This window comes from Hevea brasiliensis, chromosome 9 (assembly GCF_030052815.1).
Source record: "Hevea brasiliensis isolate MT/VB/25A 57/8 chromosome 9, ASM3005281v1, whole genome shotgun sequence".
NCBI lineage: Eukaryota > Viridiplantae > Streptophyta > Magnoliopsida > Malpighiales > Euphorbiaceae > Hevea > Hevea brasiliensis.
In genome coordinates, this window is record NC_079501.1 from 2,055,358 (window position 1) to 2,070,482 (window position 15,125).

A 15,125-nucleotide genomic window follows, 5' to 3' on the forward strand; every position below is an offset into this window, starting at 1 on the left:
CCGGAGACTTTTCCGGTAACGGGTCTGTCTGGCCCGAAATTTGCAGACCCGGTCAACTGTCGAATTTCCGCGAATCGATGATACCTACACGAAGCCCATAACACGGGAGTTAGTACATAAATTTTTCAGAATTTTCTAAGCTCATTAAATGCTCGGAAAAACACTGCGAAGTTCCGTGGGACCCACCGAAAAACGGTGTCGGAAAAATTCGAAATTTATGTCGTTGCGAAGCTCTCGACGAATGGAGCGTGCTGGTGGCCTCGGTTTTCTCGTGGGATTCACGGTTTTCGAGAAATCTAGTCCAAAAGTCGAAATGGGCTAAAATCTTCCCGAGCAAAAATCCGACAAACCGCTCGATGGATTTCGGCGTTCTTGGTGTCTATGGAAAGCTCTCGCCGAGTAGATGATTTTGGACACAAGACCCGGTCCAATCGGTGGCCGGATCGGCCGGATTTGGCCGAGGAAGCTGGAGCGACGCAGTGAGGCGTTACAGCATTTTCCACGTTCGGGCGGCGTGTTGGGTGAGGCGCGCGGCATCTGCTGGCTGGCGACGGCCGTGGCCGTGGTGGAGTAGAGAGAAACGAGAGAGAGAAGGGAGAGGGACGACGCGCGCGGGGAAGAAAAAGGGAAGAAGGAAAAGGGTCGGTCCGATTCGATCGGTCCAATCCGGTCCGGTTCGATTCGGCCGGTTCGATTCAGAATACAAAATTTTAAATTTTTACTCTGCCTCGGGACCGAAAACGAGGTCCAAAAATTCCGAAAAAATTCCATAAAACTCAGAAAAATACGTAGACTCCAAATATATTTTTAGTTTTGCCACGTGGTCTTTAAATTAATTTTTAAAAATCATCAAAGTTTATATTTTCGGAAAATCGAACCCGATTTTTAAAATCCGAAAAATCTCAAAAAAATTCCTAAAATTTAAATAAAATTAAAATACCAAAAATACTCATAAATAATAAAATTTTGGGGTATTACAATAAACATAAGTAATAAGCATTATTAGTGGTAACAGTAACAATAAATAAGTGACCTGAACCTAAGCAATAAAAATATAGCTAAAATAATACTTTATTGACTAGTACCATATTCTTAGAGAGGAATCTAAAAAGTAATATAAAATAAATAATAGTGGATTTCGATCTTTAAGAAAAGCAATAACACCAACTTTACTTTTAAAGGCCACTAACAAAATGCAACTTCTATGTTCCAGCAGCATTTTCACATATGAATAGTAGGCATGGGCAACAATTACAGCTCAACATGGCATTCAAGATAGCAATTACATGGCAGCAATTATTTTAGTAGAATCTTCTCAAACTTGTGTAAAAATTTATCTATAATTTCACCAAACCCTAAGAAAACCCCGTCTTTTTTGTATTACTAACATCCTATAATAGTATTAAAGAAAAGGAAAACAATAAAAATTTGATTTTTATGTCTCACCTGAACCATGGCTGTGGGCCATTATGTCTCTTCACTCAACACTCGTCTGTGGTCCCCTTCCTTCAACTCAAATTTGTCACTATCTTCTGAAGCACAAGATTTCAAACCTTCACTTTTCACTATTTCTCTCCTTCCTTGTAGTTTTTCTTTTGTACTCCAAACCCAAACATTGAGTCCTAATTGATTCAAAATCAACAGTTGTGAGAAAGTCTCAAATTATCGGCTACAAAATAAAAAAAGGAAGCAATGGAAGGCTTCAATCCACGTTCCTGTCGTAATGAAGTCCCAAATGACGATACAATGGACTCCCATCTCCAATCGATGTTGTCGCTTCCCCAATTGATGTTTCAATAAACTCTCAAGTCCCAATCGATGTCATTGTTTTTAGAGAGCAGAAAGTCCCAATCAATGTCGAGGAGAGTAGTGGATAGATTGATTGTTCGATTTGAGAAGGGATTGAATTTTCAGTGTGGAAAGTAGGAGAGACTCATTTTTCGTTGTTTGGTAAGATAAGGGAAGATGCTAGATTTTGTTTGGTAAGTGAGAAGAGATGAGAGAGAATCATTTTTGTACATGTGGCAGGAAAGAGGAGAGAGAAAAGCCACATAAGATCATACACGTCAACATTCAACTAGAGAAACCAGTGATTAAAGGTAAATGGAATTTACTGTACAAAAATTAAAGATTTAAAGGGTTTTATGTTACATTTTTAAGTTAAGGGACTATTACAAATGCATAAGTTCAGGACTGTCACAACCCAATTTTATGGGCTGGATCAGCATAAAGCCCCTGAGGCCCATAGTAAGTCTCACCGTTTTCAAACTTTTAACCAGGACCAAAATCAAGGCCCAACATGCGAACAAAATGAAAATAAAATATTTTAAATTTATTTATACTAACCCAACCCAATAACTATCAGATATTCACTACTAAGGGAGTCTAGCTCAACCTTGATATACAATTTATACAAACCATTTAATATCATTAATTAATACAATATACTCACAAACCAATGTCATAGTGGAGTTCTAGCAATTTAACAAATAATAAAGCTATTAAACTAAGAAGCACCATAACCTGCGGAAGAAATTGCAGGTTAGACTAAAAAAAAAAAACTCGCTCCTCCTGTAACATGGGAAAAATATTTAAATAGGAATGAGTATTTGACTCAGAAAGTTTAAATATTGATTATAAATGCAATTTCTATAACTATCTAAAACTAGTGCAATCCTACCATAAAATGCACATCCATCACATATAGCAATAATTCATTTAATATTCATACGAGAAGATAATTTGAAACTATTCACGCACTCAATGTGTCACATTAATACATATATAGGAGTTGATCCCCTATATAGCTCTCTTAATCCAATACCTGCCAGCGAGATCAACTCAAGTCAGACTTTTGCTTCAAAATTCAAGTGCGGAGGCAACGAGATCAACTCAAAGCCGTGCTTACCCTGACTTATCCATATATAAGGATCGGGTCCCAACGAGTCAAGCTCCAACCGTGACTACCCGTCCTACCCATATCCATATCCACACCATACTTACACCAACACACACACACATACAAATCTAATTTATCTTAAGACGACATCCACAAACAAATTCAATAACATATACAACAAAGAAGCGTGCCTAGCATTTAATTAATTATATACATATATATAAGTGAATTCATGAGCATGCCTTGAATATAATTTAATAATATTAAAATTACAAATAAAATCACTATCAAATTCACAGACTGGTCAATCCAATTGCAACTGGTCCTACTGGAGAGAAGAAACGCTAACCGGCACCAATCACCTATACAGATACACTGACCTCTATTAATTTACTGGCAGAATTAACCAATTAATTTAATTAAAGAATCAAAAATAATTCCTAAGGTCTTGCTAAAATTTCGACAGTGCCTCTTCTATAACTGGACTTAACCTCCTGCAAGAAAAACTCAACAACGGCAGCACACATGGCCTTAGGCCTACAACAGTAATTATAATGCCCATCTAGGGCCTATAAGAAATCTAATCTAGGTCTAAACTTTTAAACTTTAGCTCGAGTCCCTAACTCCTCTACAGTCCAAATAACTATTTTCAGCACTTCAAAAATTATAAAAATATTCCTAAAGGACCTCCACATCGTCCTTGTATTAATTAAAATTACTTTACTAAGCCGGGAATATTTTAGAGATTCAACCAGCTAACTAAATCAAGACATAAACTACACAACTTGAGTTAGGAACTACCTTTATAAATTATGCTACCTAGAACGCGTTCAGAATGTCTAAAAATGCTGGAATCGACTGTAATATTAACTATATTCTGAAACGGGCCGTTGGGCTTCCGGATCAGGCCGAAAACTTGGTCCTGGGCACTGATGATCTATCATCGATCCTAGTGCATATCCGGGATGCCCATGAGCTGTTGGTGATGGATCCGCTAATGATTCATAAAAAATTTGCTTCGATCGCCCAATATTGGCTGATTTATTTTAGGCCGTTCGATGAGCATCTTCTCCGTCTGATCTCCAATCAAGGCGTAATTAGTGTTAAAATGAAGCTTAAGGAGTGTAGATCACAATCGCCTCGTTCGATCATCCAAACTGACCACCGATTGGCTGGGATTTGGCCGGAAAGTCACTAAAAGCTGAAACTTCTCTCTTCTTGTTCTCACTCATCCGGCCACCAAACGAACTGAAATTAGTCCCAAAAGAAAGCTTATTTCATAAGCTTTCTAATGCCACAAAAAAGTCCCGGTCAGACTTCGAATGAAGCCAAAATTGCACCTAGAATTTCCCTCTCTTGCGCATGCTTTGGAGGAGAAAGTCCCACCATTTGCACTGCTGCTAGTGCTGCTCTAGCAGACAGATAGCTCGCCGGCATCGCTTGGGTGGTGGGGCTCCTCACCCGCCGTCTTCGATGGCTGAAGGCTCACTGGCCATAAGAAGAAGGGAGGGAGAAGGGAGGTGACGGGGAAAAGAGAAAAAGAAAGAGAGAGGGGAGGGAGAGAGAAAAAGTTGCTATTTTTTTATTTTTAATTACTTTTTCAGTCTTTAAACTTTTTAGGTATATTCAAATAAAATTAAAATTTTTTCATTATATTTAAATTAATTAAAACTTTAATAATAACAGTAATAATAATACTCATAAAATAATATTCATAATAAAAATATTACTATTATGAAAATACTAATTTATCATTATGAATATAATAATAATAAATTAATAATCTAATTAAGAATATTTTATATATATATATATATATATATATATATATATATATATATATATATATATATATAAATCAGATTATTACAAGTACAATCACTGAAATTTATCCAACGGGTGGGAGACTTGAATCCTAAAGACCCAACATCACATAACATGGCAATCCACTTCCACCACTCGGAGTCGTTGGTAGCTATTAGAAAGTTTACATCCTAAAAGGGAAGCTCATTCACATTACATGTAGAATCTAAACTTTCAATTCAAAACTAAGCACAACTTTTCCAAAAAAAATCAATTTCCCCATGGAAATGGCAAGTTAGGTTGAACAAGCAACTATAAATTTATTGAGAAAAGATCCAAGTAATTACTAAGAACCCGAGAAAAGACTAAGTAGAGCTCAGACTCTCTCAATCACACGTAGCCTAAAGGATTCAATAACCACCGCCTCCTTTAAGATACCCGCCAGCATGGAGACTCATGGAAATAGACTTCTTGCAGGTTGGCTACAGATCAACTGATGGGAAAGCAAAATGGCCACAAAAACCCATCAAAAGCCCCATCCTATGAGGGCACTGAAACTCCAAATTTGGAGACTGCAACAAACTAACGCACACAAAAAAAAAAAAAAAAAAGCTAAAAAATAAAAAAAGAAAGAGGGAGAGGAAAATGTTGGACGGCCAACACGCCAAGCCTCTGGGTTTAGTTTTAGAGAGAGGGGAGAGGACTTTGAGTAAAGAGAGAACGTATAATTTATTTGCTGTTAAATAAAATTTATATTATATTTATTAAAAATACAAATAAAACATAAAGTATAATAAAATAAAGTAATAGTATAGAAAATATCATGTAATATAATATTAATTTTCTGAGTTATATAACAAGGAAAAAGCAAAAAAACAAGCAAAACACAGCTTTTTAACCTAGAAAAGTAGATCTGGTCACACATTCGACAACTGTATAAGATTTGTACTTGACCGGAAACTGAATGGAACAAAGTTCCCTTCTGTCTTCTTCTTCGTCTTCTTCTTTGAAGGTTCCTAGACCTGCAATTTCTCTTTGTTTCATCACCCAATTCATTTAACAAGGTAATTCTTTTCTCTTTTATTAAAGATTGATATTTTCTCCTTTCTCTGCACTTTTTTCTTTCTTGAAACCTATTAAGAAGAAGAAAAAAAAGAATCAGTCTTTTGATATCTTTCTGTATAGATTTGGTTGTGAACAATCCTTCATTTGATTTGCAATGTAAGCAAACACAAGATTTTTAATGGAGAATTATGGGTCTTCATCTTCTTACCCGTACAATAACCCCTGTCCATACCCTTATCGTCATCCTCCTCCAAATCATGGCTATCCACCTCCTCCCAATTCAGATTCATACCACCCCTCTGCTTCCTATCCATACCCTTATGCTCATTATACGTATCCACCACACGCTTACGCATCACCACCACCTGCGTACGCATCACCACCACCTCCCTATTCGTATCCTTACCCTTCATCTCCAATTCCACATGGTTCTCCTTCACCATCCCTTTCACATCATGGCAGTTTCGATTACAGTTTATCGCAGTATCCTTATCAGCATCAACCGGGCCATGATAGCACCCCACAAGGAGCTTCCCTTTCCTCTCATCAAAGACATGATATTTGCCCTCCTTTGGGAACTGGGTCATCGATAAATCATGATACTTATAGTGATTCCGCCAATTCTCACTCTTCTGCATACCCACCTTTGGATGATCTGTTGAGTAACATGCATTTGAATGATAATAATCGCCCTTCTGCCCCTGCTTCCCCGCCAGCGCCTTCAGTGCCACCAGTGCCTGATTCCTCTATTAGCCTTCATAGTTTGAGTTTGGGGCATGGATATAAACAAGACTTTTATGGTTATCCTAATGACTCCTTTTCAAGTAATTACGAGGGGGCTTATTTGGGCCAGGCTGATTCTTCTGGTCAATATTCTACATCTGTTTATGCCCATTCAAGTTCCTCTAACGATTCACAGCATAGCCAGGGTACGCAGATTGTGCCTTGGCAGAATGGTAAAGCATCTCTGCGGGTTTTGCTTTTACATGGAAATTTGGATATATGGGTTTATGCTGCGAAGAACCTTCCAAACATGGACATGTTTCATAAGACACTAGGTGATATGCTTAATAAATTACCAGGAAATATAGGAACCAAGGTAGAAGGAAAAATGAGCCGCAAGATTACCAGCGATCCATATGTTTCAATTTCAGTAGCTGGTGCTGTAATTGGGAGAACTTTTGTGATTAGCAACAGTGAAGATCCTGTTTGGATGCAACATTTTTATGTTCCTGTTGCACATTATGCTGCTGAAGTGCAATTTTTGGTTAAAGACAGTGATGTTGTGGGTTCACAGTTAATAGGAATTGTTGCCATTCCAGTTGAACGAATATATTCAGGGGCTAGAGTTGAGGGAGTTTACCCTGTTTTGAATAGCAGTGGTAAACCATGTAAACCTGGAGCTGTATTGAAAATTTCAATTCAATATACCCCAATGGAGAAACTGAGCATTTACCATCCAGGCGTGGGGGCAGGTCCTGACTATCAAGGTGTGCCAGGCACGTATTTTCCTCTTAGGAAAGGTGGAACAGTGACTCTTTACCAAGATGCCCATGTTCCAGATGGGTGTCTTCCAAGTTTGAAACTTGATGACAGGTTGTCTTATGTGCATAGAAAGTGTTGGCATGATATCTTTGATGCAATACGCCATGCCAGGCGCTTAATTTATATTGTAGGGTGGTCAGTATGGCACAAAGTTAGACTGATTCGAGATGCTGGTCATCCATCAGATGCCACATTGGGGGATCTGCTGAGGTCCAAGTCCCAGGAAGGAGTAAGAGTGCTGCTTCTTGTTTGGGATGACCCTACTTCAAGGTGTATCTTAGGATATAAAACTGTAAGTCTTTTCTGTATATAATTGTGTAACCGTGCTGGTGTTGTATTCAGCTATCTGTGCTTGGATGTATTATTGGGTTGCACTTGTCATCTTCACAATCTATTTAATATATTATTAGCCTGCATAATTTCATTTCTACACGATGAACACAAGGCTATAATTTTGATTTCTGGATTTCAAGAAAACTAAGGGAGTTGTTGCTGCGTATTATTGTTATTATCTTTGTTAAATGTGTTGACTACTGTGCATTTGATGTATTTTTTGTATGCTTTATGCTCTATGCATTTTTAAGTGCTTTATGTGGGCTGCTGGGAAGAGCTCCATGGCCATTGTATCTTCAATTAATCCATGACTTCTGATTTTTTCTTAAATTACTCTATATATTATTTGGCATTCTGATTTTAAATTGAAAGTAAATAATTTTTCTGCTAAAACTTTTTTCAAATTAAATACTGCAGGATGGAATTATGGCGACCCATGATGAGGAAACCCGCCGTTTTTTCAAACACTCATCAGTGCAAGTGCTTCTTTGTCCTCGCATTGCTGGAAAAAGACATAGCTGGGTCAAGCAAAGGGTTAGTTATTCCTTAACAAAACTGAAATTTAATCTATGTTAATGCTCAAAGCAGAAAAATATTCTTCTTCTTATGGTGAGCCTGTCAAAAAAATTTGCATAATGAAAGCCCTTATTTTGCATCGTCCTTCAAACTGAATTAGGTGCTAAAACAGCATACAGGTCAGCTTCACATTTTTTTTTATGAATGCAATATTGGGGTTTATTGTATTCAGTTTCCTGTTGGCTTCTGCTAATTCAACCGTCTCACTACGATTAATTCAGCACCATTAGTTGATTTTTGATCTCTAAAATTCCTACTGCCTTTATCACATTCTAAATTCTGAAACAAAGATATTACTCTCTTTTTTCTTTTATGTCAATATCTGATCCATTATTATTTTGATAACTCTACTAAACCTTACCCGAAACTCTCTACATGATATGGGATCACTAAGCATATATGATCATTACCAATTTTTATATGTGAACTATTGTTTTCTTATTTATTTTCTAGGAAATAGTTTATGCTATAGTTCATGATAACTTTCTTGGCAATGCTGGTTGGCAAATCAGTTTCTCTCTACTTCTTGCTGTTCGCTATTGTATTCATATCTATAAAATTAGCAATGGTATTTTTTTTCTCACATCCTATGAAATTTATTTTGGTACAAGAAAGTGAAACAGCAAGCACTTGATCAATCAGAAATACTGAGAAGCTCCTTTTTCCTTTCATCTAAGCAAGCTTTCCATATTATGTTTTATTTTATTAGAATTTGATGCAGAAACTAGAAATTTCTTGCTAAATTTCCTCTTACTCTTTAAATACCAGGAAGTCGGAACTATATATACGCACCATCAGAAGAATGTAATTGTAGATGCTGATGCTGGCAATAACAGAAGAAAAATCATAGCTTTTGTTGGTGGACTTGATTTATGTGATGGACGATATGATACTCCACATCATCCTTTATTTAGGACACTGCAAACTGTGCATAAGGATGACTATCACAACCCTACTTTCACGGTAAGTTCTTAAACTCTATTTATCTCAGTGGATGCACAATTGTGATTAAGTGTATTGTTCAGTGGTAAAGTATCATTTACATGTTATACACAAGAGAAGAAAATGTGACAAGAACTTCAGGAATCATATTGGTAGTGTGTTAATGGTAGTTGCTTTAAAAAAAATGAAATAAGTTTTTTCTTTTCTAATTACGTAATTTTATTACCCAATTAGGGTAATAACGTTTCTGGTTGTCCAAGAGAACCATGGCATGATTTGCACTGTAGAATTGATGGTCCAGCAGCATATGACGTTCTAGCCAACTTTGAGGAGCGCTGGTTCAAGGCTGCAAAACCCCATGGGATAAAAAAACTAAAAATGTCATATGATGATTCTCTGCTCAGGATTGAAAGAATTCCAGATATTGTAGGAGTTTTTGATGCTCCTTCTGTTGGTGAGAATGATCCTGAAGCTTGGCATGTTCAGGTAATTTATCTAAACCTTGACCAGTCAAGGCTGAGGTGGGATGCTGTTGGTTTTGTTCTTAGTTTTGAAGTTTGTTTTTCCATAATAGATGCCTCTTTTGAAAAATGCAGATTTTTCGTTCAATAGATTCCAGTTCTGTTAGAGGCTTCCCAAAGGATCCCAAAGAAGCCACAAGCAAGGTGAGATCAGATAATCTTTGATAATGGTAATTGATTTTCTTGTTTCTGTTCATCTTTGTAAGTGTCTGTTATTTTGTGGTAAAAAATAGCTGCCTGTGGAAGTTGATTGTATGTTCATTGTTGCAGAACCTGGTCTGTGGGAAGAATGTCCTCATTGACATGAGCATACATACAGCCTATGTGAAGGCCATTCGTGCTGCCCAGCACTTTATTTATATAGAGAATCAATATTTCATTGGATCCTCATACAACTGGAGTTCATATAATGATTTAGGTGAGGAAATTCATTCTTTGATTTTGGAATTATTTGAAGATTCACGGCTTTGTAGGTGGCATCTCATCTTCTGACATTCCAATTCAATATGGAAAAATATTAGTTTTGTGGTTTTTGAAAGGATAAGATTTTACTCAGTTTCACTAGTGCATATACGTAGTGGTATTCGCTGCTTGCTTAATTTCTTTTATAGTTGGATTCTTCCTGTGTCATAGGGCCATAAATGTCGAACATTTTATGACTTAGTTACTTTGACATGATGTTTTGATCTTTATAATTGACCAGTGTTAGTGTGTTACTTTGACACGATGGCAAAGATCTTTATAAACTTCCATCTGCTGTAGTATGTTCTTCTTGGTTAATACAACTGAACCAAATTTTGGTATAGAGAGCTGTTTTTATTGCTCCATTGTTAAGTTCTGTAGTGAATGCTGAGCCATTATCATGCTATCTTGCAGGCGCTAATAATTTAATTCCAATGGAAATTGCTTTGAAGATTGCTGATAAAATCAGAGCAAATGAAAGATTTGCTGCGTATATTGTTATTCCAATGTGGCCAGAGGGTGTTCCAACTGGTGCTGCTACACAAAGGATTCTATTTTGGCAGGTGGGGGCTACTGCTAAACTGCAAACTAAAATTAAAATTAAAACCATGTTCTACTTCTTGTGGCATTGTTGTTATTGTTGCTGCTGCTGCAAGAATCTATAGGAGTTCAAATAGAGGTGTTTCTCTTAAGGAAAGATGATGAACAATGAACTAATTATGTAGTGCTGAGGCATATGACTCTTTATTGGGGAATATATGTAATTGACCATGTTAGAGCACTTGTGGTTTGTATGAGCTCAGGTGATGATAAATTAACATTTTGTTAATGTGGGAAATTTATGAACTGCTGCAGCATAAAACTATGCAAATGATGTATGAGACAATTTACAAGGCTTTGTTGGAGGTTGGACTTGAGAATACGTTCTCACCTCAGGATTATTTGAACTTCTTCTGTCTTGGTAATCGTGAGTTGACAGACACACATGACACTTCAGGCATCTCAAGTGCCACTGCCGCAAACACTCCTCAGGTATGTTAATTCCTGAAACCAACATTTTTTTCCTTTGGACCTTTGATTTTGGCAGACCCAACAGGATAAATATCCCAATGCAAGAAGGTTCCTCTATGCATTCCATTTATATAATGAAAATTTCGCACTTGGATGCTTCAATCTTATAGATGATTTGATTTTCAAGAGTGGATCTGTTCTCACTGCATACTTGTGAATGACTGGTATAATGTAACATTTCCAGGCAAACAGTCAGAACAGCCGGCGGTTCATGATTTATGTTCATTCAAAAGGGATGATAGTGGATGATGAATATGTAATATTGGGATCTGCAAACATAAACCAGCGTTCAATGGAGGGCACAAGAGACACTGAAATTGCAATGGGGGCATATCAGCCTCGTCATACCTGGGCAAGAAAACAATCTAATCCACATGGACAGGTAGCTTTGGTTAAACAATATTGTTCCCTTTTAGTTCCTAGGATTCAACTGTTCCTAATATATATATATATATATATATATATATATATATATATATATATTTGCATTATTGTTGGTAATTGGGATACAACTTATCTTGATCTTTATGCTAGTTGTCATTGTTCTGTGAAAGATTATTTTCTTCAATTATGCAACTGATTTGCTGTTTTTTTGCAAATATGTACTTCATAGATATATGGATATAGGATGTCACTATGGGCAGAACATATTGGAGCTATTGAGGACTGCTTCACAAAGCCATCAAGTCTTGAATGTGTTAGAAGAATTAGGACACTGGGGGAGATGAATTGGAGACAATATACAGCTGACGAGGTTACAGAGATGAGAGGGCACCTGCTAAAATACCCAGTTGAAGTTGATAAGAAGGGAAAAGTGAGGCCTATTCCTGGATGTGAAACTTTCCCTGATGTGGGTGGAAATATAGTGGGTTCATTTCTTGCCATTCAAGAGAATCTGACCATCTGAATAGACTTGTTACAAATGCACAGTATGGGGATATGCCTAAAAGCAAACATTTCCCTTGAGTATATAGGTTGTTAATTCGCTATAAAACTTCTACATACCATACCTGTATTCAAAGGAGCCCTGCTAAAATGAGATTGATCTTGTGAATTTGTATAGATACAACAAGAAGATAAAGAATTATAGATTTTTTGCCTACAATTTTTGTGCTAGTACTGAATGTAGTGTTAACCAACGTTTGAATCAGAGAAACTCTCATGATTGACATCTTTTTCTACCCCAGGGGCATTCAGGTCTTCAGATCACCATTCTTTATAATGATAAAATCCAGAATATGAAACAGTTGGTTTGAGGAAACTTCACTTATCTTTCCCAATTTTACTACCCGATGACGGCTATAATTTCGAAGAAAATTGCAAATAGAGAATCGAGAACAGATAGTTAAGCCTTTGTACAGCCTCTTAGTAAAATTCATAATTTCAAACCAAGCTCAGCCATGGCGCCATCTTAAGATCCAATCCAATTGAAACGTTAAACCCACTAAGTCGTTTATACGATGCTCAGAAGATAAGCTTGTTCTGTTGAAAAAAGGTCGCCACTAGAATTTAATGTCTTCACTGTAATCAGAATCACTAACCAAAACGATATAATCTAAAGAATAGCTGGGGAAAGTGAACTTCCTCCAACCATATCATTGAGAGAAGCAGCTTCAACCAATCTTCTCTAAAACCAACTGGCAGAAAAGCAAATCAATGCAAACAAATAATAATTGCAAATTTGCAATCCACGGATAGGGTCAAGAGTGTCCCGATTTGATATTCTAAGTCAATTATGATTTCTTATTTTGACAATTTTTTCATATAATTAACTTCGATTGCTTTAAAATTTTAAAAATAATTTCAATATCATTAAATTATAGCTTATTTTTAACCATATTTAGTTGATTAGCATAATTGTTGGTCCAACTTCACCCTTTGAGCTCATACCATGCCCATTGCATTTCCACAATTATGTGAAAAAACCCAACAATCATTCATATATAATTACGCCCATCCATCAATAATCATTATAATAATGAAAATAAAAAAAAAATATACATATTATATAAATAAATGTTTTTTTTTATTGTAGTGTCTAATTAAGAGTACTCAATTAAAAAAATTTAATATTAAAATAGTTTAATATTTACAATACAATAAATTCAATTTTTTTTTAAATTTTTATTTACAATCAATTCAATCTTCCAATTTTTAATTAGAATCTATTAACTCCAATAAATTTTAATTTTAATTTAATTTTTCATTTTAATCCCGTGATACATAGACTCATTGTTTTCGTCTCTCCTCTAACAAAAAATAAAATAAAATTATAAGAATTAGATAAGTATTTGATTTGACTTATAAATTAATTAAAATTTATTTATAAATATATTAATATTTAATTTAAATTATAAATTTTAAAAAAATTAAAATAAATAAAAAATTATAAATAAAATATTTTTAATTATAATTTATTTACTTATTTTAAAATTATTATTTGACAAAATAAAGTATTATATTATCTTAATAATTTTTAAAATTATTAATATTATTTTATTTTTAATTTATTTATTTTTAAATTAATTTATAAATTAAAAAATATATTTTAAATTAAAAGTTAAAAAAGTGTGTAGTAAAGCCAAACGCCCTCTCATCAGTCATCACAAGTGTGTCTTGATGTGCACGGGACGCGGTCCTACTCCTACCTACTCGTTCCCATTTCCCTTCCCAACCCTCATTTGAAGATCTAAAACGTGGGCCCCAATCTCCATCCTTCGAAGGTGGGCCTCACTCTCAATTAATCGCTGGCGATGCCCGGTCCTTCGGGTAGCCCAACCCACTTGTTTTCCCATAGTGGCTTGGTGCGAGAGTGGGAATGGCGAATGGGACCCTACAACTACACCCAGTAGTTTGCATACTGCGTGTGCTAGCCAAATTAAATTAAAATCAAAATCAAAATATCTGATGATAAATCAGAGCAGAGCGGCCCGCGGGCCAAGTCTGCTCACGTAGGGTGTAAGTGGGGCCGAAAGCAGCATCGCATTCATATCACGGCTAAACTGAAACGAAGACCGCACACGTGGACCACCCAATGCAGTGATTCTACAAAGTCTAGCTGGCAAAAGTAGTGCGGACCCACCTTCTAGTGAGCTGCATAAAATGGGCCACGGAACTTTAGTCCACGGACAGATTTCAGCAAATGGGACATTTTAAGCTTTCCAACACTGCGTCCCTACATGGTAACACACAGGACAACATTCAAAAATAATTCCTACCCTCCGCTTATATCATAATCATATCATTGGATTCTCCACTTATATATTTGTTTAAAATTAGATAAATTTACATATGTATTTATATTTGAAGAGTCGGTAGATTTCTGATGAACACACGATCCTAATTTTATTAGAATTATAACTTTTTTTACAGAATTATGCAGAGAGAATAATACCATTCCTCGATCATTTATTTTTGAAATTTGCAGTCACTATTACCTTCAACCATTATCATGACAAGAGTGAAGCAAACGGCATACCTAACTTCCACCAAGTAATTGAAATATGCCAAATGATCCACCGCTACTTGCAGAGCAAGTCCTAGGGTTCACGAAAATAGCCTCCACATGCTGAAAGGGATAGAATTGTGTCTTTCACCATAAGAAAAGGCACGATAACTATCATTAGCGTGTAGCTGAGCTTTGATAGCTAATGACATTTATGAAGAGAAAGAATTGAATGGGACAAAGCATCGCTACTTAGACGATGATTTGAAAAAGTGAAAACCAATTAGTATATATTTGAAAATTTAATTTTAAACTTATTATTTAAATATGTTATTTTTGTAATGTAGAGATGAATTTTGCAAACATTGATAGCAAAATCACAACGGTAGAAAAAAGGCATTCATTCACTGGGTCCGCTGATCATACCAAGTGATGCAGAGAATTTGCATATAAGAGTGAATGG

General features: G+C 35.9%; 2 protein-coding genes across 3 annotated transcripts in view; one reads left to right on the plus strand and one right to left on the minus strand.

Annotated features, from left to right (window-relative positions):
* The window catches only part of LOC110637041 (zinc finger CCCH domain-containing protein 63-like), a 79,247-nt gene that overhangs the window by 40,253 nt on the left and 23,869 nt on the right, over window positions 1-15,125 (minus strand). The window lies entirely within an intron of this gene.
* Window positions 5,569-12,322, plus strand: LOC110637033 (phospholipase D beta 2). Its single transcript, XM_021786956.2, has 11 exons — window positions 5,569-5,766; window positions 5,888-7,604; window positions 8,063-8,179; window positions 8,990-9,184; window positions 9,398-9,649; window positions 9,760-9,828; window positions 9,955-10,102; window positions 10,561-10,709; window positions 11,002-11,178; window positions 11,402-11,599; window positions 11,831-12,322. Exons 2-11 carry the CDS (start codon window positions 5,946-5,948, stop codon window positions 12,122-12,124), a joined length of 3,258 nt encoding a protein of 1,085 aa, XP_021642648.1. The 5' UTR covers window positions 5,569-5,766; window positions 5,888-5,945; the 3' UTR covers window positions 12,125-12,322.

Bases quoted from the DNA above. Each gene is read 5' to 3' on its own strand.
- LOC110637033 (XM_021786956.2), top strand. From the start codon at position 5,946: ATGGAGAATTATGGGTCTTCATCTTCTTACCCGTACAATAACCCCTGT. The intron at 8,180-8,989 runs GTTAGTTATTCC...TTTAAATACCAG, and splicing joins ATAGCTGGGTCAAGCAAAGG to GAAGTCGGAACTATATATAC. The intron at 9,829-9,954 runs GTGAGATCAGAT...TCATTGTTGCAG, and splicing joins CCAAAGAAGCCACAAGCAAG to AACCTGGTCTGTGGGAAGAA.